Source organism: Sinocyclocheilus rhinocerous, unplaced genomic scaffold (assembly GCF_001515625.1).
Source record: "Sinocyclocheilus rhinocerous isolate Xijiao unplaced genomic scaffold, SAMN03320098_v1.1 scaffold4319, whole genome shotgun sequence".
NCBI lineage: Eukaryota > Metazoa > Chordata > Actinopteri > Cypriniformes > Cyprinidae > Sinocyclocheilus > Sinocyclocheilus rhinocerous.
The window spans coordinates 236476-262640 of record NW_015658510.1 but is presented as its reverse complement, the minus strand read 5'-3'; the positions used below and the strand labels follow the sequence as shown (position 1 = coordinate 262640).

Genomic DNA, 26165 nt, shown 5'->3' with positions numbered 1-26165 from the left:
TCCAGTGAAAAAGTGTTCTGGTCTGAATCAGGAGAGAAATCTGCACAGATCAAGCAGCGTTTAACAGCTCTAAACAAATATGTGGCTGGATTTTGATGCGAGAGACAACTGCAGATGCACTTTTTCACTGGAGGAAGCGTTATTATGGATTATGGCCAAAATTTTTGTTAAAAACGTCTTAATGCTGGATTTGTTTCAGCTTTTGTCTTCTCCAGATGTTAACTGATGGACTGGAGTGCTGTGGATTACTTGTGGATTATTGTGATGTTTTTATCAGCTGTTTGGACTCTCATTCTGACGGCACCCATTCACTGCAGAGCATCCATTGCTGAGACACTGATGCGGTGCTACATTTCTACAAACCTGATGAAGAAACAAACTCATCCTAATCTCGGATGAACTGAGGGTGAGCACATTTTCAGCACATTTTTATTTTTGTCTGAACTATTGCTTTAATATAATTTGAGAACCGAATCAATGTTGCAGTATCACATCAGAGTAGTTCGTTCTGCTCACCGGCGGGTTTAGGCAGCAGCTGCTGCATGTGCTCTGTGGCGTCCTCCTCCGGCAGGTACAGGTACTGCTGAGCGGCGACCAGCTGCTGCTGATGGACCCAGGTCTGCGTGGAGTATCCGGCGTGCTGGAACACATGTCTGGGAGAGCTGACGGGCAGCGACGCGCCCCTCTGAGCGAAGCCGGCTCTGCGCTCGGACTCGTCCCCGGCCGCCGCGTGCGTCTGAGGCTCGTCTGCGCGGCTGGGGCTCCCGAAGCCGTCGGACAGCAGCGAGTTCTGGCTGCTCTGGTGACAGGACGAGGAGAGCGTGCCCAGACTGTCCACGCTGTGCAGGTCGTGCCGTGAGGTCAGCGCTTCGTCGTCCAGGATGTCGGTCTCGCGCTCTTTTGGCCGCAGGCGTCCGTTCAGGTGCAGCGGCGCAGGGCTCACGGGCGGCTCCGTCGCGGCGCAGCCTCGGCTCGTCTCGTCCAGGCCGAAGCCGCTGAGCAGCCGCTTGAGCTCCACGCGCTCCTGCTGGCTGGGCTGCGGGGTTCTGGGCCAGCCGTCGGTGCGCAGCGAGGCACTGGACAGACCCGAGTCGCTGCTGGCCGAGAGCGTGTGGTCGGGGCTGGAGGAGGTGCTCTGCTGGGCTCCGGAGAGCGTGGCGCTCCTCACCGAGCATCGGTCCAGCACGACAGCAGGAGGATGGAGAGGAGCCGCTGGAGAGAGGAGAGATGAGCGAGACTCACTGTGCGTGAAGGGAACACTGTCATCCACCTAATGAACAGTACATTCAATGTGCATGAAATCAAATGCTGAATTAAAGTGTAACTGCATTTTTTTATGACATACTGCATTTGGTCATGTAATCGACAAAATTAGCCAGGCTACACCACACAGCGTCCCACAACAGAGTGATTTTAGTGTCATTGATGTGCTATTATTATATTTGCTAATATTTTGAAATACATTTTTATATTTTTTGTTTTCACTTTAATTTGAGTAATTTTGACATTTTATTTTATTAGTTATTGTGCTTTTTAAAATATGTCTATAAGTTTTAGTTACGTTTGTACTTAAAAAAAAAAAACGAAAATAAGAAATGTTGCCTTGGCAATGATGTTTATGCAATGAATTAAAAAAAATATATATTTTAGTTAACTATAATAACCCTGCCATAACTGTCAGCTACTAATAAGAGTGTAGTATGTACAGCACCATCTAACAGTTTCAACATATGTTAATGTACATTTCCACCAAAAAGTTATGACAAGACCTTTGAGCTTTCTCCAGTGATGCCACATCTGCAGTGAGCCTCAGCTGCCTTACAGCACTAGTGATGCTAGTTAACTGTGTCTAGTGATTTCAGTGATCTATATGACAGTTTCTCACGGTCACACACGTCGAAAGAGCAGCACATGCTCCGTGTGCTTCACACTGATGTGCTGAGAGAAGAGCAAACAGCTTGATGACTATTGAGCGTCTACTAGCTGCTAACTCACTGAAACTGATCCAGTCTACAGGCATGTATTCACAACACTTTATCCATTAAACCTCTCATATGTCCTGTCTGAACGGAGTGAAGCGGTGATCGGTGTGTTTGTGTTTCTGCTCCAGCAATGCTGTTGATCTGTGCTTGTTTTCCTCCTGACCCGATGAAGCTGAGTTAGTTCACTGAGACTCGGGGGTGGGGCTCTTCTTCCATATATGGAGATTGGAATGTAAACACAGGGGGCGGAGCATGAGAGGAGAGGGGCGGAGCTGAGGAACAGCTATCTGACACTACGGCTCTCCTCCGAAGGGACGATGAGGAGCAGCCAAAATACCAAATACAGTCAGACTGAGATGCCCAGTTCATTTAGAGATTCAGTTCATTCCAGGAGCTCATAGTTTGCTATCTCTACCACTGTTGCTATGTCTTCATTATTAGATTATATATAAAGTGCATCATAAATTGCATGTTGTTCCCAAACCTGGGAGAGAAACACACTCCCTTACATTCAGTTTAATGGTGGAGCAGTAGTGTTTTTCAGTGGACAATTATTACGTTATTACATTAGTTCCTCTCATAGTTCCTCTATACACTGTAATAACTGTGCTTTAAAAGCAAAATATTTACATATAAATACTGTAAAAATGCTAAAGTGAATTAAGTTGCCATACCATATATGGTGAAAAATGGAAAACTATGAATTACCATGTAATTTACAGTGAACAATGGTAAAAGGACATTCTCAAAAGTCCCTGTGTAAGACCTCATATATCATTATATTTTGTCGAAATAATTGTGTTTCTTTTTTATTCATATTATCAGTAGGTGACAAAATGTAATGGCATTTATTTAGTTCATGTTTATTGCATTATTTTACTGTCATGTGTGTTACCCTGATGGTCTTTTCTTTGTGTGTTTGACGCTGTGTACGTCTATATATGTGTCCCTGCAGCACAAAAGCAGTCTTAAGTCGCTGGGGTATATTTGTAGCAATAACCAACAATACATTGTATGGGTCACAATTATACATTTTTCTTATATGCCAAAAATCATTAGGATATTAAGTAAAGATCATGTTCCATGAATTAATTCAGCTTTCAGATGATGTATAAATCTCAAGACTCCAGGGTCACATACGAGTAATGGCCATGTTTATGGGCTGACAATTACAACGAATTCATGATTTATATTGTACCATCTCTGTTATTAACGCTGGATATCAGTACATTGATCAAGTAGACTGTTAAATGAACATCACCAATGATATATATGGTTTAAGTTGTTGTTTTTTACCATAAATTTAACATGATATTTTTTTACAGTGTGTGATAACTGTCTTAATTGTGATTTTACTAAAGAAAGTCCTTCTTTACAGTACAGCGAATCACTGAAAAGAATCAGTTGAAAACAATGACTGGTTCATGAATCAGACTTCACACGAAGGGTCTGTAGAACGCAGCCAGAAGAGCTCTTCAATCTGAAGATAAAAGCAAACCTCTTCCACAACTAAACACATCGTTCAGGCCTTCAATTAACAGACGCTCACATCCTACAATCACTCTCTCACAGCAGAAATACACAGAAACAGATGCTCAGAGCTGCAGGAACGGCCCGGCTTCAGTGTGAGTTCAGCTCTAACCTTCATTAACAGAAAATACCTTTGACGTGTCCATCAGCCTAAAACATGACAGCTGAAGCAAGCAACTCGAGGGTTTAAAAGCAGGAATGTGAGGCTCTTGATTACATTAAAGCACTTCTGTAAAAGCACTCATTATTTGAGCTGTAGCATGTCTGAATCGTCTCTTTAGACAGGGACTCTTGTTCTAGCTGGATAAACTTCTAGTTATTTATCTGTGGTGTAGATCCTGTGTTTAGACTCCTCCGGTCTCCTCCTTTGCTCATTATGGTCATGACAGCTGTAAATATACACTATAACTTCACACAGATGAAGTTGTGTAGCTATTTACGGTGTATTTTAACATTTGTGTTAACCACGGTTTTTGCTTATTCATAAAAAATCAACATTACTCTTTGTGGTCATGATCACAAAGAACCTATAGAACCTTTTGGAAGCTTTATTTTTGAGAGTGCATGAAGATACAGCTGATAGAGGTGAACTTGTATTAAAACCAGTTTATCGCTAAACCAAATCATCTCAGCATGTTCAGTCAGGGTTAGTCTGCTGCGCCAGACTCGAACCATTTCATCTAAAGTTTGCTTAAATATAAATTAATTTTCTGTCTCTTTCAGACGTGCCTTGAGAGAGGCGTATGGTGTTTGTCTTGTGTTTTGTCATCAAAAGCAGCCAGAATTAGCCAGCATAAACAAAACATTATAATTACAATTCCAGTCGTCTTCCTGCCAAAGCCTCAGCATCACAACTGTGTGAGTCAACAAGACTGACCGCAGATCAGCTAAACTAACACCACACTGACAAACCCACACAAAGAACACTGCTGATCCTCCCGTCACTGCTCAGATGAGCAGGACTGACCCTTACTAAAGAGCTTCATCTGATACGGTGCTCAAACTGGCTGTACTCCGATAGCAGCCCAAATTATGAAGTCATCTGCATTTTGGCTCCAAAATGAGGTTCTGTTGTTGTGGGTGGTTCTAGCTGGTTTCTAGGTGTTTTCTTCTTGTCTGGTGTGAAACAGGAACCTGATCTTCTGGTCTGTAGATGTGCTTCTGGTTCTGGTCTCAACAACACACGTGGGACAAGCTACATGCTGAGTTTCAATCTAGGTCTAGTGGTTTGTTCAAATCACTTGTACCAGCTATGAGCAATAATAGTGATGCTAGCCTGAGGAAGCAGCACTAAAATCAAACTAATCATACATTGTATCGTCGTTACTGTATTGTTATTCCTGCAAAATCTCTGCAAAACACAGCACTGTACTACTATTATCTGACAGTTTGCTGTAACCCGTGGACTGGCCTACACACAGACGCAGAGCTCAGGACAGTGATGGTACAGAGATGTTGAATTTCTGCGAGCTTTGAGTCACTTCAGCATGTGCATGTGAAAACAAGGCCTGAAGTCTGCCGCAGGAATGCTCTTCAGAATGAGACGTCTGTTTGTTCTTGATCAAACCCTCTTCATTAAAGGTGCTGGAACTTGTTTCCATGAATATGTTTTATGCAAAGCAGATGTGGGGGACCTGTGATTTTGGCCAGACTATTCCTGTGTTTGTGAGATTGAGAAGGGTGTGAATTCTGCAGTGCATATGAAGTCCTGCCATGAGCCTCACCGCAGTCAGAAAAAGATGCCTGGACTCACAGGGTGGTTTTAGTGTGTGTGTGTGTGTGTAAAACAGCAAAGCCACAGTACAGAAAAAGACACAGACTGAATGTTGCCCAACTATGCAAAACAACAAACCTTTTAAGACAAGCTTAGGCAGCACATGCACTATGTGGCATATCATAAAACTGAAGGAAGATTACCTATGCTTTAAAAGAACCAAAGGGGTTATACAGTGGGGGGTGTAACAATACATCGATATGGTCTGATGTAACATGTAAAAAAATCTATTTATTGGAAATATGTTTTTCTGAATGTAATAATAAAATGCAACGTATCTGCGTGCTTTTCTCTCAACAATGCAGTTTTGACCCGGTGCAACTTATTTTCTAACATTTTTTTTCAAAAAAAAAAAAAAATTCCAAAAAAATAACCTTTTTTTGAGTTTGGGCGTGGCTACTGTAGCAGGCTGATCAGTTTGGGGCGTGGCTACTGTAACAGGCTGAGTTTGGGGCGTGGCTACTGTAGCAGGCTGAGGAGTTTGGGGCGTGGCTACTGTAACAGGTTTAGTTTGGGGCGTGGCCACTGTAGCAGGCTGAGTTTGGGGCATGGCCACTGTAGCAGGCTGAGGAGTTTGGGGCGTGGCTACTGTAACAGGTTTAGTTTGGGGCGTGGCCACTGTAGCAGGTTGAGTTTGGGGCGTGGCCACTGTAAAAGGATGAGTTTGGGGCGTGGCCACTGTAGCAGGCTGATCAGTTTGGGGCGTGGCTACTGTAACAGGCTGAGTTTGGGGCGTGGCTACTGTAGCAGGCTGAGTTTGGGGCGTGGCTACTGTAACAGATTGAGTTTGGGGCGTGGCCAAGATAGAGGAATTTGATGGAATGGTTGGGTTTCAATCAAGATGCCAAAATTGTGAAGTTTCTTCTCAACAGGTAAGCTAAACTCAAGTTATTATAACGCACTATTGCTCATATGATATTGCTTTTATATTACAGATCAACAGACAAGTATGTTCGATCTATATTTAAATAAGTAAGGAAGCACAACGGAGGTCACCAAAGACCCTACTTTTGAATGAATCAGTTGAGTAAATGATTCAGTGACTCACTCACACACACAGTCATTTGTCACCACCTAATGGTGTAATAGTGTAACCTGCAGAAAAATCACTGTAAAGTCCTGTCAGACGGTTATATCCGCACTCTTAGACAACACTGAGCCAGTCAGATTCCAGAACCAGAACTTACTGTTGTGTGTATATAAAACAGGATATATACAATACCCAAGTACAACTCCAATTTTGTAAACCTAATTAAGCTGCTGTACACACTACAACATAAAACAAGTAATAAACATTTGTTCTTTTGTTTGTTTTTAGCATTTGGATAACGATGCAATATACAATACAACAGTAGAATATGTCACTGATAAACAAACAACAAACTCTGGAGTATCTTCGAGATGATTTGAGCGTGTCTGTGTAGCCAGAGCTCCTTCAGCATCATGTAATCTCTAGCACATGTCCTTCCTTTTATAAATAAGCATTCATATCTTCCTACCTTCTGCAGTGCAGATGTTCTGGTAGGAGTTCCATTTAGAGAGTGAATCTGTGCTCATGTAGTCGACGGTCACATCTGGGCCGTTCTGCCAGTGCTCTGAACCTGAGTGAACAACAGACTGATGGATAACAGCTACACCGCCGGCCCTCGTGTGTGTACAGCACTGCCAACAGCACATGACATGTGGAGAAACTTCAGCATTACCTGACAACAACACAGAAAAACCCACCTGAAATTCTTTCTGGGCCATCAGAGAACACCAACTCCACTTTCCCATAATCTGGAAATCTGGCATCTGAAATTGAAACATCAGAATATCAACACAACAGATGCTGTTTGGAGGAAACGTACAAAGAAAACTCCTTCACTTTCTACATTTGAATTCCTAGTAAACTCAGTGCTCCTGAATGGGTCGTTGTGTCTGTAGTGGTCAGATGGCTGACCTTTGTTAGCGTGCTCCATGTCGTCTTTCTGAAACACGAGGCTGTAGGACTGAACGGCACCCGTGTGAAACTGAACTCTGAATATATCGTCTCGCTCAGACCGGCTGCTCTTATGGAAGCATTTCACCTGCAGACAGAAGACCGAATACTGATACGCAATGGTGAGAAAAGCACAGTATTCTTCACTGAGATGAAGGCATGTATGAACGGGATGCAGAAGTGCTGCTCTGATCACCAAATCACTAAACATCCATCTAATGTCTTCAGTGGTTTATAAAGTGATGAGCCTCCTTTATTTTATCAAGCATCTATAAACACAAATCACTCAGATCTGTTTGATCCATCCATCTGTCTGTCTGTTCATACTCTGGATTTATAATCTACAATATTCTGCTTTGATGAGTGCTAATGGGTTATTGTTCAGTATGCTGGCATGATTAAATGATGAAAAAGTGCATGAAATCTTTCTGTAGGTGCACGTTTGTTACTGACAAACGTGTATCCTAAATGTTTATTTGGTGTTTATTCAGGGTTTGTTTGTACCAGAATATCTCCCTTCAGTAGCTGTGCTGGTTCGAGGGAGATGCAGACCCTGTCTCTGTGAGCGGCTCCAACGTGACTGCAAGATATGTTCAGAAATCTCAGTCAAACCAGGGTTATTATCATTAACTAAATCTAAAACATGAACAACGTTTATTACTTGAAACAAAGTAAACATTAAACTATTTAAAAAAAGAAAAACAAATTATTTCAGCTAGTGGCCAAGGCAACATTTGTCATTTTCACTTAATTTACATTTAAGTACTAAAATAACTAAAACTAAATACACTAACAAAATATATATAGGCATAAATAAAAGATAAAAATAAATAAAATGAACTCACTAGACTCCTGAGACATAGACCACCTGCATCCCTTGATACACCTTCAGACACGGCTGACACACTGCAAAACATCACGATGCAAGAGAAAGAACGGGTTATTCTTAAAACGGCTCCAGTTCTGGCTGTTGTAGCACTGGATTTTAAGTGTTGAGCTGATTTAAGGCTTTTATTGAAGAAAGATCTAGCAGCAGTCACATTAGATTAAGCCTCAGGTTCAATACATCTTTCCAGCACTTTCTTCTGTTGTGAATTAACCGTAACTCAACACATGATGCAGTCCAGAAGAGCACTGACCTCCTGCAGGGTCAAAGTGAGGGACGCCATGAATGATGACGCAGTGGAGGAAGAGAGGAGACGTGTTCATCTTGATGGAGCCGCTCAGGAGTCTGTTGAGGATCCACACGTACCTGAACAAACAGCAGAGCTTCATCTGACACGGAAGAATCATGTGTGCTCAGTTATGAGGTACTCTGTCCTGAAACTGTCCTACTGCACGTCACACACAGAAATACTGATAACGTGAGAAGACCTAGCGAAGAAAGACTGATCAGATCATCACACAGAAGAGCGTGTAGAGCTGCAGGACATGTGTGTTTGAAGTGAATCACCTCTTCTGAGACGGCGTCATCAACGCAGAAACCTTGTCATCATAGAACTTCCTCATGGCGAAGCGATCTAAAGCCTGATCCGCACTGTCAGGACGATACGAACACAGCGCTCGCATCAGCACACCAGTCCATCCACAGCAGACCAAATATCATAGCAACTTTAACAAACTTTAGTTGGGTTTGAAAAGCTAAAGCACTAGATGATGAAGATGAAGGCAGTCAGAACTCACAACAGCATCAGTGTGGATAAACTGTGGATCATTTATCATTGCTTTGGCACAAAATACCTTCAATGACTACATCTGTCAAATTACACGAATTATTTACTCACTCAGACACAAAAAACACCAAAACTCAATGAACCTACAGGCCAATTTGAACATTTACATGCTCTTTGCAAACCTGTTAATCATAAGTTCAAACCCAACATTATACAAAAATGAATAAGACAGAAATTTTCTACAGTAATACAGTATTGAAATATATTCAAAATCTAAAAAACATGAAATACTATCAAAACAATTATATGCAGCTGAACAGCTACACAAGTCTTTCAATTTCATTACCTTCTATACAAAAGGGGAAACTTATGAATAATATTGTGCTTTAATGTAAACAGGGAGTGTGAAACATTTACTGCAGTGAATCTGAACACTACAGAGCGTCATTCTTGTGATGTAAAGATATTATTTACAGAAGAAAACTGCCTAATGCTGCCTGATTTAAGTTATTTTTATGTCATTATGAATTACAAAGTGTGTTTGTTGGTTGATAATCTTTACTATAGTTAAGAAGGGTTTATTTGAGACGATATGAAGTGTTTTGGTAGTTTTAGTACATTTTGAATGTGAAATGAACTGCTGAGCCAAACTGAGAGATGGTAAGGAGAAATGTGTGAAGAGTTTAGAAAAAGTGACCAAAGTATTGAGAAATGGGCCCTAGCAAAAAAAAATAAAAAATAATTCAATCATAAATATCATTTTATAAAGCGGATAGTTCCGGTGCTTGATTCTGATTGGCTGAGCCGCGTTCGAAGCTGTTGTAAATGACTCTACAAAGTAACATACACCTTTGTTTACTTCTGTGTGTTGCTCGGCAACCACTTTGTTGCAACCACAACTGATTCTGAGGAACTACATTGTTTGGTGGAAGAATACTGTTTTTATTAATATCATTACACTTTATTTGCTCCGTTTTATTTTGTGAAACCTTACTACGTATATGGAATAACCGTTTTATAAAAGCAATAAGCCCCGTGAAGCCGTGGTTTACAGTGAATTTATAACAGCTAAGGGGCGTTGTTAGGTACGACGCGAAGCAGAAGCCCCTTCTTGGGGCTTATTGCTAGCGAATCGATGCGTTTTTGTAAGAAAAATAACCATATTTAAAACGTAATAATCACTTTAATGTAGCTTGCGCTCACTGTTGTACACAGAAGCAGCTCTGGGCGGATGACGTATGAGGTCCGACTGGAAGTCACATACACCTAGGATGCCTTGAGGGTGAGTAATTTATGGACTAATTTTCATTTTTGGAGAACTAACCCTTTAAATGAGGTAGAAAGAGCTCTTTAAGGTAACAGTTCCAGCGATGTGATTCTCTACACCTGAGGTTCCTCTGACAGGAGAACTAAAAATCAGCACAACACCAGCATGATGTTAGTGAAGAGAAAAGATCCCGCAGATACAGATGTCTGATCTGATGGATCACACATTTATAAATGATCGAATCCTCTGGAGATGGAGTGTGGACGGCTGAGCTCCTCCTGTGATAAGGACTGAGAGTGAGATCTGTCGGAGCGTGTGAAGAGTGTAGGTACCTGGCAGAGACGTCTGTGAAATGAACAAAGCAGGAGATGACCACTCCTATCCTGCCCTTCCCTCCCTAGTGAATCAGAGAGAGATTATGCATTACTGACACACAACACACACTCACACACACTGTGAATGAATGACGCAGCTCATCCCTGGCTAAACATGTCGCTGTGAAGGCGGCTTCAGGTTACGTCTCACCCTGCAGTGAATGACCACCACGTGCAGCGGATCGGCGTTCAGCCAGTTCTCTATGGCCTTACAGATGCTGCAGATCTTATCCAGAGGAGGAGCGTGGAAGTCCGGCCATCCCGTGTCCAGAGTCTGAGGAGACAGTTCAAATAAACACTGACATCATATTCCAGACTTGTTCTGTAGCTGCACTAATAAAGCAGATCCTCCACAGCACCTTAGGGTTCATCTTAGTGAGCTCCTGCTTTCTCTCTGACAGGTTGATCACCTGGAAATCAAATGATGATGAGTTAAAAAGCCCATGATGCATGATGTGATGACAGAAACACATCAGAGAGCGTGTCTCCTGTGTGAAAGCGTAACGGATCCTCACCAGATAGTTGTCTGTGTGTTTGGACTTGAGCATGCGTGTGACGTCTCTCAGGTTGCGCAGGTACGTCTCCTCGAAGCAGTCTTGAGGGAAGGACACGGCGATAATGCGCTCCGTCACATAGGTGAGGTCGAGTTCATATCCCTCCTCCATCTGCACACAGACGATTTACGCTCAGATCAGCCCTGAACTTCAGAAGAGCAGCACATGAAAGCTCAAGAGAACAAGTATCTGACAGGACAAGTATTCTCCATCTGCATTAAGTTAAACATTTCTCAACGTCGCAGCGTCACTGCAGACACATACACCGTGTGGCTCGGCAGAACTGAAAATGAATGGGATCATATCAGTGTGCCATTGAACGAGGCTTTAGTGGAACTGCATCTATTCCTTTGTGAACAAGAAGTGCACTTGATTGCACTGAGTGTGCACTTGTAGTGTACTTCAAATCTTCAAAAGTATTTTTTTAAACTCTACTTGCAGATAATATAATATTAATGAAATAAAGGCAACTTAAATGTACTTAAAGAAAGAACACTCTTAACAAAACGAAGTACATTTTTAAAAAGTGCACTTTGTAAAGTGTCAGAGAATTAAATTTTTAATCATTATGTTTTAATAATCTTTAGTCTTGCTTTAAAGAAGGACAATCGATAAAGGCATCCAGAAAAGCCACCGGAAGGCAAACCTTCAACCTTTAGCCAAAAAAGCGTAACGGCTAATGCTAACGCTTCCGCTGTGGCGGTATGCAGGAAAGGAGACCAGAGGCCGTTTGTTTAAATGGATGTCAATGGAGGAGAGGCTTCACAACGCTGAATAAACAGCTTTTGTGAGGAAACAGCCAGTGTTCAAACTATGCCGTGGACTTTGGGGGAGCCCACTTGTTTTTTTATTTTTATAACAAGGGGGTGGGGTGTTCGTGCGCTTGCCTTACAAAGACAGTTCCCTCCTTTGCGTCATTAAGCTCCTGAAGCTTCATTAAAGGGGTGAGCTTTCTGTAAGACAGTCTTTCCTTAGCCACCATATAGGCGGACCTGAATGATGTTGCGGTCTCCTCCATTAATTTGGAATTCACCTCAATTACTTTATTTGGCAGAATCGCCTTTTGCTTAGTCAATGCCACTTCAATGGCCCTCTTGTGTGCAATGCTGTCCCTATGTTTATATATCTTTTTTCGCAACTTGTTCTGAGCAGTGCTGCTTACTTCCCCATTAATCCACTCCTCAGACAAGTGCGTGCCAGGTACCTTTTCAGACAGAAGAAGGGTTTTTGCGTCCCTACAAGCGATGCACCCCAAGCTTCCATCCTTAACAAAAAGCCATGTAAGTTATATCGGCTCTTCCAGTCTCTCCACTGCTGGCTGTTCCAGTTTAACGGGAGAGAGGAGCAAGAGGGGTTAGGATCGTGACCGGCCTCTGACGAGCTGTTACCACCACCATCTTCAGCCAGAGAGGACTTTATTTCTTCAGCTTCTTCTTGCGTTGTCACCCCGGCGGGAGGTGTGCTAACAGGGCTTGCAGCAGGTGAATCGGTCGTGCTATTAATGTCATCACTACACAATTTCTTAGTAAAACCAAAATTAATTAAACTGCCTTGTGTTCTTTTTGCCATGGTGGCTATATGATGCTATATGATGCTAACTGCAGAATGGATTTCAAGGACTTCGCGCGCAGATCAACGGCCTCCAATGTTTCTATTTTTTCTACGAATCTTTGAGTTAACATGTGTCGTGCGCTTGCGTGTGCCTCAAAAGAGGACTTACAATGACAGTTCCCACCTTTGCGCCATTAAGCTCCTGAAGCTTCATTAAAGGGGTGAGCTTTCTGTAAGACAGCCTTTCCTTAGCCACCATATAGGCGGACCTGAATGATGTTGCGGTCTCCTCCATTAATTTGGAATTCACCTCAATTACTTTATTTGGCAGAATCGCCTTTTGCTTAGTCATTGCCACTGCAATGGCCCTCTTGAGTGCAATGCTGTCCCTATGTTTATATAACTTTTTTCACAACTTGTTCTGAGTACCTTTTCAGACAGAAGAAGGTACCCTTTCAGACAGAAGAAGGATTTTTGCGTCCCTACAAGCGATGCACCCCAAGCTTCCATCCTTAACAAAAAGCCATGTATATCGGCTCTTCCAGTCTCTCCACTGCTGGCTGTTCCAGTTTAACGGGAGAGAGGAGCAAGAGGGGTTAGGATCGTGACCGGCCTCTGACGAGCTGTTACCATCACCATCTTCAGCCAGAGAGGACTTTATTTCTTCAGTTTCTTCTTGCGTTGTCACCCCGGCGGGAGGTGTGCTAACAGGGCTTGCAGCAAGTGAATCGGTCGTGCCATTAATGTCATCACTACAAAAATTCTTAGTAAAACCAAAATTAATTAAACTGCCTTGTGTTCTTTTTGCCATGGTGGCTATATGATGCTAAGTGCAGAATGGATTTCAAGGACTTCGCGCACAGATCAACGGCCTCCAACATTTATATTTTTTCTACAAATCTTTGAGTTAACATGTACTAAACATGAGTGGAATTTGCACCGCAGCGCCCCCACACCTTGATGCTCATGACAAGAATAGCATGTATAGTTATCTTTATTGAAGTGAATTAGGTTTAAATCACCGTCATGCATGAATGAATGATATTTTTGCAATTTTACACGTAATAATCCACGATGATCACATTACACAAAACTGAAATTGCACATCAAAATAACACATTGTCAATATTTTTTGAGACCCCCCAAAATTTCACAAATCCCGTTTTCAGGGGAGCCCATGTCTTATTAAGGGGAGCCGAGCTCCCCCTAGCTCCCCCGTAGTTCGCACCGTGGAAACAGCTTTAATGTTTTTAAAATGAATTTAATGAATCGACAGCCTATCAGCTAATCTTCAACATGTTTTACACCAAACAGTACTTTTGGATTGAACTATTTTTAGAGTTTAGACTGAAACAAATGAGAAGTCATGGACTTTCAGCTTACGGCACTTCTCATTCATTCCTATGGTATCTGTAAACTGCGATTGACTGTCGCTCAACTCTAACTGAAATTCAGTGACGTCAAGGCTGTAATGTGATCGTTATCAATGCACACATCATCCAAGTTGACCGTTACGCTTTCTCCAATGGTAGGTAATACTGCACAGACCCTCGTATCTCCCAATAATAAGACCATCTCTGGGATCCAGCGATCGCTGTAGCCAAAGCAATGTCTGCTGTAGCTTAACTGAATAAAAAGAAACGTTTTAACTAATGAAACGTGAAGACAATAAACACACGATTGCAACAATATGTGGTTCATGTGTGTTTTTCAGGTCATCTCCAGGTGATTAAAAAAGCATCTGAATAATGCAGTGCTAATTGACAGCATTTATTACTGTAGGTTATGGAAACTATACAATATATCTTCTGCCTTATTTAAAAATGGAAAAAGTGTTTGCATATAAACAAATCATAAAATTGTCATTAGGAAAATATAGGAAAAAATATTATAGAATACAAATGATTGGTTATTGTCTAGCAGTGTATTTGATTTGTCAATTAAAAGTAAAAGATAGGATAATAATAATAATAATAATAATAAAACCTATCAATTAGACCAAAAAAAAAAAAAAAGGTATTATTATATTTGACATTTCTGTCCCCCTCACTTCTGAAATGATGGCTACGCTCCTGTGTCAGGGCTCCAAATTCCCATTTGCCCGTCACTGTATGTCACGGGAGAAACACAGGAGCAGAGCTTTTTATTTGAATTATTTATTGCAAAATCTGCAAAATCTTCTGTGCCTAATATTAATATCATAATGATCCATACTCCGTGAAGTCAAGCAGCAGAAGTTAAGTGACTGAAAAGTAGCCTGCTGTGGTTGTACCACGCTGCAGTATGGTACTGTAATATATTCACAATTATTCCAGTATTCATACACCACACTGGATCTACAAGACCAAAACATAGTGTTCACCTGCAGTACAGAGTCATTCACAACGATTCACCGAGTGAGTGAACTGTCTGAATGAATCAGATCGAATCGCGAACAACTTCACACCTTTAGATAGAAAAGAACCGATTCAAAAGAACTGATTCATTTCGTGAATCTTTAAACCCTTCGTAATGATATCATCCAGATCAGCTGCTATTAACAAATGGAAACCTTTATAAACTACCCTTCTCCTCAAACATTTGTCAGTTATATTCTTGTTGTCATAACATTTCTGTCCATCTGTTCTCTTTGTTATTATTATTATTATCCAGTGAGATCTCTGGACTTCCTGTGGATCTGGAGCGGCTTCATCCGCTGAGCTTTATCTGTTGACCATCTCAGATTCTTCTGCTTAACACAACACTGACCACACGGCCATCACCCTCATCAGAGCCCAAACCAGCATGACGGCTCTGTGAAAGGATATATCCGTATAATACATGCCTCCAGTCGCTTTCAAAATCACTGCGTAGCATTTAGACACTTTAGTGTGAGTGGAGAAAAAGCAGAAATGCAGAATTATTTCACAGTGCTTCAGTTCATCTGAAGGGGGAGGTCATACAAACCTTGCAAAGTGTATGCAATATACATAAATCTGAGTTTTCTGTCTAGATTTTCCCCAAAACTGAGTGTGTGGCTGATGTTGGGTCAAAAGGTCATCAAAATGTAACAACATCCGGATTCATAGTATCTCTGTGCTGTCAAACACAGTATCTGTGCTCTCACCGATCACATGTGCGGTCAATGTACCACGAGGTCTCACAAACTATAACAAGCTGTCATACCATCACTAGGAGAAGTGAGAAGATGTCACACTAAAACAAAACATCACGATGAGACTGACAGACGACTTCATCGCTGAGCTGGAGCTCAAGCGTATGTGAGAAAGAGCTGGAGTTACTGAAGTCACCCCTGAAAACCTGTTTGATCTGGTCTGTCTGACAGCTTCATGTTCTGGAGTATATGGAGCACAATACAGACGACCCACTGAGGAGGACCTGATTGAGTCATCAGGAGCTGAATGGAGGCCATAACTGTTGCTGAAGGACAATATGAGCTTCATTCATTCCTCGACACTGAATGTGTTGTATCATTGAGGTCAAAGAGGAGCGGTTTCTCGAGTAACGCAGCGGCTCCTCCAGACGTGTCTCTGCAGGCCCGCCGTGCCTGGGATCAAGGTGTGTCGGCCTCAGGAAGAGATCCAGCTCCTGCAGGCATGAGAACCCACTGAGAGCGCGCGTGCTGAGATCCGGGCCTGTAAAAACAAGCTCCACCAGCAGCACCTTCAGCTACATCAAACACACAAGAGCAGGAACAAACCCACACAACATGTTCAGAGCAGACGTGTGTCCTAACCCCTGTACTTCAGTGAACACGTGTCCAAACACCGTAGGTACTAGTGAGATGACTATCAGCTTAAAGGAAGAAGAAAAGAGCACAATGTGAAGCGAGTTTGTCTCCTCAGCGTATCAGACGAGATGTACATTCATGAGAAACACAACACTCACCGTCACATGAGAGAAGAGAAGCAGATGGCCAGATCTCACACAACAACTGCTTCAGAGACTTTGCCTGACAGCTCACAAATCTGAAGCCACACCTGAGAAAGCAGGTGACCCACCTGAACACACACACTACAGCCGAAACACTGCGATCGGCAGACGCTTTCATTCACAACCGTTACGAAGTTTGGGATTGCTCAGAGTTTTCAGTGTTTGTGAAAGAAGTCTCTTCTGCTCACCGAGGCTGCATTTATTTGATCAAAACACAGTAACAGTGAAATATTATTTCAATTAAAACAGCTGTTTTCTATGTGAATATCTGTTAAACTGTAATGTATTTCTGTGATGCGCAGCTGTATTTTCAGCATCATTACTCCAGTCTTCAGTGTCACATGATCTTCAGAAATAATTCTAATATGCTGATTTGCTTGAGAACAGCTTGACTGATGATCTAGTGTGAAGTGACTGAGACGAGGAGACATGCTGGAATATGAGACTCACAGTACTGACTGTCTTTGAACTGTCAGGGTTCGATAGTCCACTTTAGATGTTCTACTGACTATAAGTGCAACTCCATGTCAACTTATTCTACTAACCCCAACCCTAACCTCACAGCTTACTAATACTCTAGTGAGAGTTAGTTGACAAAGTTACTTGTAGTCAGTAGAATGTCTAAAGTGGACCGGAAATAATCTGGTGTTCATGTTGTATATCCAGCATCAGGATCCTGTCAGAAATAGCAGCGCTGAGGTCCAGACCACGAGCGGAAACCATCCACAGGTTCCTGTCGGTTTCTGGAGCTGTTTTAAATGACTGCTTCTCTTCACGCAGTCAAGAGCTCTTTAACCCCTCCATCTCTGCATCAGACGCACTCAATCACACACACGCTACATTTCATCTGTCTGTCCTTTGTAATATGCTGATTTGCTGCTCGAGAAACATTTCTGATTATTATCAATGCTGAAAACAGTCCGATATTTTTGTGGAAACGGTGATGCATTTTATTTTTCAGGATTCACAGATGAACAGAAAGTTTAAAAGAACAGCATTTATTTGAAATAGAAATCTTTTTTAAATCTTTACTCTCACTTTTGATCAATTTAATGCATCCTTGATGAATAAAAGGATTAATTTCTCCTTTTTTATCTTACTGACCACAGATCTTTCAACAGTAGTGTATGGTGCATTAAAGGTAAGAAACTCTGATCCTCAAGAAAATGGACAACCAATCACTCTAACTGTCCATATGTCCCGTGTGTGTTTAACTGGAGAAATAATTGAGAGTATTTGTAGATTAACTGAATAACTATAACTTAATGGAGATGGATGGAGGTGTTGGTGTCACACACATAAACGCTCAAAAGACTCACAGAAGCAGAGAGACTCTGGAGACTCTTATTGTCCCAGCATCACTGATGAAGAACCGCTAAGGGCACTAAACATGTCCACCTCAACTCTGAGTGTTTGTGAGTTACTTCTCTCTGTGCTACCATAGTAAACGTCCTGGACGACGGCTGAGAACAGCTTGACTGATGATCTAGTGTGAAGTGACTGAGACGAGGAGACATGCTGGAATATGAGACTCAGAGTACTGACTGTCTTTGAACTGTCAGGGTTCGATAGTCCACTTTAGATGTTCTACTGACTATAAGTGCAACTCCATGTCAACTTATTCTACTAACCCCAACCCTAACCTCACAGCTTACTAATACTCTAGTGAGAGTTAGTTGACAAAGTTACTTGTAGTCAGTAGAATGTCTAAAGTGGACCGGAAATAATCTGGTGTTCATGTTGTATATCCAGCATCAGGATCCTGTCAGAAATAGCAGCGCTGAGGTCCAGACCACGAGCGGAAACCATCCACAGGTTCCTGTCGGTTTCTGGAGCTGTTTTAAATGACTGCTTCTCTTCACGCAGTCAAGAGCTCTTTAACCCCTCCATCTCTGCATCAGACGCACTCAATCACACACACGCTACATTTCATCTCTCTGTCTTTTGTCTGAAACGTTCCCTCTCTTTCTTTCTCTTTCCCGCTGTAATGGATTACATATGTTCCTCATTTAAGCGAGGCGAGTGACTGTGATTTATTACTGTAACACAAAGACTCAACAGAGCCGATTCAGATGAGAAAGAGCGGTCTGACAGACTAACAGAGGATCTGCAGTGAGATAATCAATAGATCGTCAATGAAAGTGGCTCTGATGATAGTGAAGAGTGTGAACTCGGCATTAGTTGGGCTTCTGATGGTGATACAGGGTGTGTGTGTGTGTGTGTGTTTGTGTGTGTGTGTGTGTGTGTGTGTCTGTGTGTGTGTATGTGTGTGTGTGATGTGTGTGTGTGATGGGTGGAGACACACCAAACATTCCTGGAGTAAATCTCCACACAGCACTTGTCATTAAATGCCCAACGCTGAGGACAGCAGTCGACTCTCTCTTCAGCCACACATCAACAACGTCTTGATTATAATTAACGAGAGACATTTGCTAATGTGTCAGATGTTTCTCCTGAGAAAAAGAAACTTTCCCCCAACAGAGTTTCCAAAGAAGATCTCAAAGCCTGCAAACACAAGTCACTGAGTTCTTTATATAACTCTCAACTCTTACTGGATGACATTACAGACACTGTGTCTTGGGGTTTTTAGGGGAAAAACCCTTTGATACTCAATGAGACGTAACTGAGAACCTCATCGAGCTTTGAAAGAGAAAGCTGTGAGCCGCCTCACGGCAGAAAAGTGAAAACTGCTCCTACAGAATGAAAAGCAACACGCAGCTCTTTCACACACAGTGCTGTCTGATTCAATCAGTGTAATCACACACACACACAACACACACACAGATCAGAGCCACTAAATACAGCTGTCATCCAAATCAGTAAAAGCCCTGAATGCAGTGAGACTGATTCATGGAGAACTCAGAGAGAGAGCTGAGCTTACCTTGTCTGGTGGAGAGTTAGCAGACCAGAGGGAAACTCACTTCACCTCGTCATAGTTTAGCTGTAAATCTGCTGCAGACTGCAGGAAAGAAGCCGTCTGTGCTGAGGATTCAGACTTTAGTCCAGGATTACTGAATGCTAACATTTTCTTACTCTGTATTTCTGTCTTGTTGTGCAGTATCAATATCTAAACATTCTTACCAAGACACATTTACTTGAGAAGCAAAATGACTTAAAATAAATATTACATCTTATTTCTGAAAAAAATATAAAAATTAACAGATTTTTAGTTTAAAACAAGAAAAACTAAACACAACATAACAAAAACTTGTTTTCCCTTTAAATGAAGTTTTTTTTTCTGACTCCATTGATAGATATTTTTACTTGTTTTGATGAGTAAATTTTTTTTTTTTGTAAGATTTGGATATTTGTACTAAAAAACAAGACAAAAATACGCAGTAAGAAAATAACTCTTTTCAGTGTAGATGTCTTGTCATGAGGATGTCAACTATTGGCTCGTTTGTCTCTATTGTTATTTCTTCAAGCATTAAATCTCCCTGAGTTATTAAAGAACAGCATCTGAGCAGCACAATCATTCTCTGGCTCACTAGTCTTCACAGTTTATTCACTGTCGTCCGTGTAACCGAACCCTGTTAGTCACATGACCTCTGGCCAGACTCTTGAAGACAGCCGTTCATTGGTCTTCTGAAGGCGCAGGAATGCTGCATTACATAACATGGCTTTGTGTGTGGTGATCTCTGATAGCTGGTTAATGACTGACTGCGGTTCCTCACAGCAGAGAGCAGCACACGAGTGGAGAACATCACTGATGTGTGTGAGATCTGCTGTGCTGCATGCTTCATGTGCATCTACTGCTGGAATGTCCTGCTCCTGCACTGTGAATGTGTAATTACTCCTGATGAAGGCTGGTTCCTGCTCCTGTGCGGGGTACGCCACCTACAGTGAGCTGACGGTGCTGCAGCGAGCAGATGTAGCTGCCCTGATATTAATGCATGCTGTGTGCAATCCGAGACAAGTTTAAAATCACACTTCATAGCTCCACAATGGTATAAACTCACAATGGCAGCACAAAAGCACTTCCAGTGGCACATTATTATTTATTGGTTTATGAAACAGTAGTATGAATGCAAGGGATGCACGTTTACTGGATATTTCACATGAATCACTCAGCTTGTTGAAACACTGTGTTGTGGTTCAGTCTCATGACTGTACTTTGACCCCCACAAAACAAGTTCATCCACCTCTCTTATCTCTCATTGATTCATCCGGCACGCTGCTCCGCTGTGATGAGTCCGGCCTACGCATGGCTTAGTCATTAACATACGGCAGATGAACACAATCAGCTCTACATCAAAGCATTCTGGGACAGTATGTCGGGGCAGAGCTGTTAAAAGGACAACTTTGTGCCTATACTCAGCCTCAAATACGAATCTATAATCCATAATAATGCTGAATCAGGAGAGAAATCTGCACAGATCAAGCAGCGTTTACAAAAAAACAAAGCAAAACAGCTCTAAACTTTAAAGATGTTGTCTTCTCCAGATGTTAACTGGTGGACTGGAGTGCTGTGGATTACTTGTGGATTATTGTGATGTTTTTATCAGCTGTTTGGACTCTCATTCTGACGCCACCCATTCACTGCAGAGCATCCATTGCTGAGACACTGATGCAATGCTACATTTCTACAAACCTGATGAAGAAACAAACTCATCCTGATCTTGGATGGCCTGAGGATGTTTTCAGTAATTTTTCATTTTTGGTTACATATTACTACTGTAAGATATGCACCTTTTAGCAGTGGATAAGGTACAAAGTTGTCCCTTTAAGTTTTCTGCTCCATCTTTTTCTGAGAGTGTATTATGACATGATGTGAAGAAAAATTCGCCCCAAGCAAACTAAAGCAGAAGCTCATCAAGGGTTCTTTACCATTACAGGTACAACAGCTTGTCACTGGGGCAGGACCCTTATAGGGACACCTTCGTCCCTTATTTACCCCTAAAAGGTTTTTAGTAGCACCTTAAGGGTACATATTACTACTCTAAAGCAGAACTTCTCAAACCCGTCCTGCCGACCCCCCTAGAACAGCACATTTTGAATGTCTAACACACCTGATTCAGCTCACCAGCTCATTAGCAGAGAATGCAAGACGTGTCTGATGAGGGAGGCTTACTAAATGTGCAGTGGTCGTCAGGATGGGTCTGAGAAGCACTGCTGTAGGGTAGGCACTTCTAGGCTTAAATAGGGTACAAAGTTGTCCCTTTAAGGGTCCAATCCTGCTTCTGAAGGGCCACTGACCTGCAGAGTTGAGCTCTAATTCCATTTAAACACACCTGCACCTGCTAATCAAGGCCTTTGGGTTACTAGAAATGTCGGGGTGAGTGTGTTGGGGCATGTTAAACTGACATGACATTGGCTCTCCAGGAGCAGGATTAGACACCCCTTCCCTAAAGGTACACATGTATCATCACATGCTTTGAAGAAAAATTCCCCCCAAACATTTATACAACTAAAGCAGAAACTCATTAAGCATTCTGTACAGTATGTGCTGTTAAATAAAAGCACTAAACGGTCCCGTTGGAGCATCCCGCAGGCGCTGACCACTCACTTATGAAACTCTCCTGTTTACTTCCATCAAATTCATAAAGAGCCTCAAACTTCACGCTTGTGCATTTAGTGACTTTGCACTGAATGGATGCCGCGCCTTTGACTTCTCGGAGCGAGCAACGAATCGCACCATCATCATCGCCATCAACCGGGATCTCAGTGACGTTTAGGACGGAGGAGCCTTGAAACTCAGAGCTGGAGTTTTTCCCGCAGACGAGCTGCTCCTTGTCCACAGACACCAGGCGGTGTCCTCGAATAACCTCAGGAGCTTCACAGTAAACCCTCGTCAGATCCTCCACGTTCCTTTCGTTGTACCTCAGCCAGTCAAAGAAGTACTGTAACCCGCAGTCACAGCGCCAGGGGTTCCCGTGAAGCTGGACCACGCACTGGAAGCCCAGGTCATCGAAGAAGCCGTGCGGGATGCTCTGCAGGCTGTTCATGGACAAGTGCAGCTGCTCTATATCGTGCTGATCCTTCAACAGGTTCGCTTCCAGCGAGCTCAGTTTGTTTTTCTGCAGATGGATGGCTTTTATACTAAACAGCCCATTGAAGACAGAGCCAGGCAATGCTGTAATCCGGTTCTCAGACAGATCCAGTTTTTTCAGCGAGATGAGGTTCTGAAAGAGATCCGAAGGGACTCCAGACAGCTGATTCTGAGACAAGTCCAGATACGTAATGTGATGCAGTTTGTGAAAGATGGTGTGGGGCAGCTGCGCCAGTGAGTTCTTCTTGAGGATCAGCTTCCGCAAACCGGACGGGAACGTTTCAGAGCTCAGGTTGCTTATGAGATTGCTTCGGAGGTTCAGCTCCTCCAGGTGATCCAGGCGAGTGAAGATCCCGTCCGGAAGCTGTGAGATGGTGTTGGCCTGCAGCGAGAGCGCTCTCAGGAGAGAGTTGTTCTGGAAAACATCCGCTGAGACGGAGCTGATGTGGTTGAAGGACAGGTCGAGCTCCTGCAGTTTGTGGAGACGATGGAAGAGAAGCCTGGGCAAATACGACAAGCTGTTCCCCCTCAACTGCAGCGCTTCCAGTTTGTGCAAAGAGTCGAAAATGCCAGCGTCCAGAGCGCTGATCTTATTGTTGTTGAGTAACAGTCTCGTAAGGTTGGCCAGCGAGCTGAAGGTCTGCACCTCAAAAGTCAACCAGTAATAGTTTCCACTGATCTCCAGCTCCTGCAGCTCAAGCAGACGGTCGAAGGCGTCGTGAGAGATCTTTTTCACGAGGCTGTTGAGAACGACCAGCTTAGTAAGTGTGAGGTTCTCTCTGAAGGAACGGCCGTCCAAAAGTGTGACGCCCGACGCCACTACAATCAGTTCTCTCACCTGCGCTGAGATGTTGACAGGTAAAGCTGTCATGGACTCGTCTGAGCACACGACCTTCACAGCTGAGAAGCACTGGCACAGATCAGGACAGCAATCACAGCAGTGAAGCTGAATCAGGACGAGTACAACCGCTGCCCACTGTTTGCTCATGTCTTCTGGGAAAAGAAAAGCCACAGTTCACTTTCAGTCACTGCGTCTCTTTGGGGTACATTCATGCTCAAAAAGAATAGATTTTTGCAGTTTTAACTTTTAGAACAGTTCAAAGATCTTGTTTGCTTTTACACGAGCACATAATAACATTTCAGTGAGTAGAAGAAAACATGTTTGATGTCATCAAATGCACGTTAGGTCTTGATGATTGAACGACACTCACACTTCCATCAGCATGTGCGTTCCCTCAGAAATCAATCCCATGACTTTGATTATTAGCACCAATGATTACATGCTTAACCAGCTGAACTACTGTTGTTCATTTCTACATAAACGAATACATTTTTAACATATAATTCAATATTCACGTATAAATGCAATGAATTAATAACAGTATGTGTATGAATTGACTTTAACCTATAATAATAAAAGCTGTAAAATAATGTTGTTGATTGCACACGATCCTGTAAACCTGACTGTTAACAATAAAAATAATTAATTACTTAACACCAAGCAAATATGCAATATTATATGTAAAACAGTGATTACCTACCGCTCAATTGTGCACATGCAGCTCGAGTAGAAATAAGCAAATTCCACTTCGACGTCTGTGGTTTTCAGATAAACTCTGTCTGAGTGAACGGACGGTCATTGGTCGGGTCTATCTGTGACTTCAGTCATGGTTTGAAGATCAGACTGCTGTAAACAAAGAGTACATATATTCATCTTGGTCAAATATTTATCCATTTAGTTCAACATTAATAATGAATTCTCACAAATCTGATGATTATATAGTGGTAGCTACAGGATAGAGGGAGCTTTCATCAGACCTAATCTCAAGACTTATAGATTGACCCATAAAGAGAACCGAGCAACAGAAGAGGTATATGTTTTTCTGTGGAGCACAGTCTTCAGAGTTATGAAATCCATCTGATACAACCACCTCACATTTCCACATACCTGACTTCTGTTAGTTTATGAAAGTATAATAACAAAACTAAATCAAGTTGACAGGCCTCTTATCATGTGTACAAAGCTTACCCTGCATTCACATTAAACCTGACATCTATCGGTATATTAGCTTTTAGTTATTTTTTTCCAAACAGTGCAATGTTTCCACCGGTCAGATCTTCATCAGGAACACTGTACTGTAGTTTCAGTGTGCAGACATTTATTTTATTTTTTAACTAAATTAATGAACATGAACTAACAATGAAAACTAATTCTAATTCATTCATTCTTTAATCTCAGTTAATGTTAATGTCAACATGTTTGTTTGAAATAGCTTCTGTAGCCTACATAGCAGATGTCTGCAATGAACAATAAGTTACTTTTCACTGCACTGACTTCAGCACAACTAATGCTGCATTAAAACCCAAATTCACATATCCGCTCACAACCCAACCGCACGCTCCAGTCTTCAGCGCAGTAACCATAAAACTTCAACATAACACAAATGTCAGACATAACTGAACATTAAACACTAATATGTCTTTCCCTTTACTCCAAAACACATCAGATAACACTTAAATTCAACATTTACTCTCCTGATCCAGCCTTAAGCAAAGCATGCTGGGAACTAAATATCCACTGCCCAGTTTAATTATTTCTGCTAAAAAATAAGTTTAGTTTTACATATTTAAGTAGATTGGACCCAATCAAATTAATTAGAAACATGTTCAAGAAATTGCATTGCTTTAACTCATTTAATGAAGTAAATTTAACAAGCACCCAAGATCATTATTTACAGTGCTTATATTCATTAAGAAATGACAAATTTTTCATTTGGAGAACTAACAGAGATGAGAAGACACAGGCCAGTGTTGAGCTTAAAGTGATAGTTCAGCCAAAAATGTCATAATTTACTCACCTTCATGTTGTTCCAAACCTGTATGAGTTTCTTTCTCATACATAAAAGAATATATTTTGAAGAATGTTGGCAACCAGTTATTGGTCCCCACTGACTTCCATAGTATGAAAGAAAAAAACTATGCAAGCCAATAGGGAGCAGACACTGTTTGGTTACCAACACTCCTCAAAATGTCTACTTTTGAGTTCAACAGAAGAAAGAAAGTCATACAAGCTTTGAACTTGAGTAAATGATGACAGAATTTTCATTTTGGGTGAACTGTCCCTTTAACAAATTCTGGTAAACAAAGTTATTAAAGTATTAAAATGGGTCTGTTCACATGCAGCATGTTGATGTCAGATCTGGTCTTATTTCTACAAGGGCTCTCATACATAAAAGAATATATTTTGAAGAATGTTGGCAACCAGTTATTGGTCCCCACTGACTTCCATAGTATGAAAGAAAAAAACTATGCAAGCCAATAGGGAGCAGACACTGTTTGGTTACCAACACTCCTCAAAATGTCTACTTTTGAGTTCAACAGAAGAAAGAAAGTCATACAAGCTTTGAACTTGAGTAAATGATGACAGAATTTTCATTTTGGGTGAACTGTCCCTTTAACAAATTCTGGTAAACAAAGTTATTCAAGTATTAAAATGGGTCTGTTCACATGCAGCATGTTGATGTCAGATCTGGTCTTATTTCTACAAGGGTGTGTGC

General features: G+C 41.9%; 2 protein-coding genes across 4 annotated transcripts in view; both read right to left on the bottom strand.

Moving 5' to 3' along the window:
- Positions 1–19627, bottom strand: part of tns3 (tensin 3) — a 32628-nt gene extending 13001 nt beyond the window's left edge. For both annotated transcript variants that reach the window (XR_001637797.1, XM_016530593.1), the window contains exons 1-13: positions 19501–19627; positions 11097–11246; positions 10941–10991; positions 10733–10855; positions 10540–10604; positions 8721–8804; positions 8407–8519; positions 8113–8173; positions 7772–7847; positions 7229–7355; positions 7015–7080; positions 6786–6887; positions 517–1212 (exon numbers count right to left, since the gene is read on the bottom strand). Coding sequence is in view for 1 of the 2 variants with exons in the window: in XM_016530593.1 (XP_016386079.1) it covers positions 517–1212; positions 6786–6887; positions 7015–7080; positions 7229–7355; positions 7772–7847; positions 8113–8173; positions 8407–8519; positions 8721–8804; positions 10540–10604; positions 10733–10855; positions 10941–10991; positions 11097–11246 (1714 nt within the window). In the remaining variant the exon portion in view is untranslated. The remainder of the gene's footprint in view (positions 1–516; positions 1213–6785; positions 6888–7014; positions 7081–7228; positions 7356–7771; positions 7848–8112; positions 8174–8406; positions 8520–8720; positions 8805–10539; positions 10605–10732; positions 10856–10940; positions 10992–11096; positions 11247–19500) is intronic.
- Positions 19628–21224: 1597 nt separating this feature from the next.
- LOC107722304 (carboxypeptidase N subunit 2) lies at positions 21225–24211 on the bottom strand. 2 transcript variants are annotated; one of them, XM_016530602.1, is made up of 2 exons: positions 24150–24211; positions 21225–23601 (listed from the first exon to the last, which is right to left on the bottom strand). In XM_016530602.1, the coding sequence occupies exon 2, from the start codon at positions 23594–23596 to the stop codon at positions 22082–22084; it is 1515 nt and encodes a 504-aa protein (XP_016386088.1). In that variant the 5' UTR covers positions 23597–23601; positions 24150–24211; the 3' UTR covers positions 21225–22081. The 2 variants fall into 2 exon arrangements, with proteins under 2 accessions (XP_016386088.1, XP_016386089.1); XM_016530603.1 differs by having other exon boundaries at positions 21225–23598; positions 24150–24201.
- Between the last annotated feature and the right edge of the window lie 1954 nt (positions 24212–26165).

What these genes read in the sequence shown, in the direction of transcription:
- LOC107722304 (XM_016530602.1), bottom strand. Translation starts at nt 23,596, where the DNA reads ATGAGCAAACAGTGGGCAGCGGTTGTACTCGTCCTGATTCAGCTTCAC.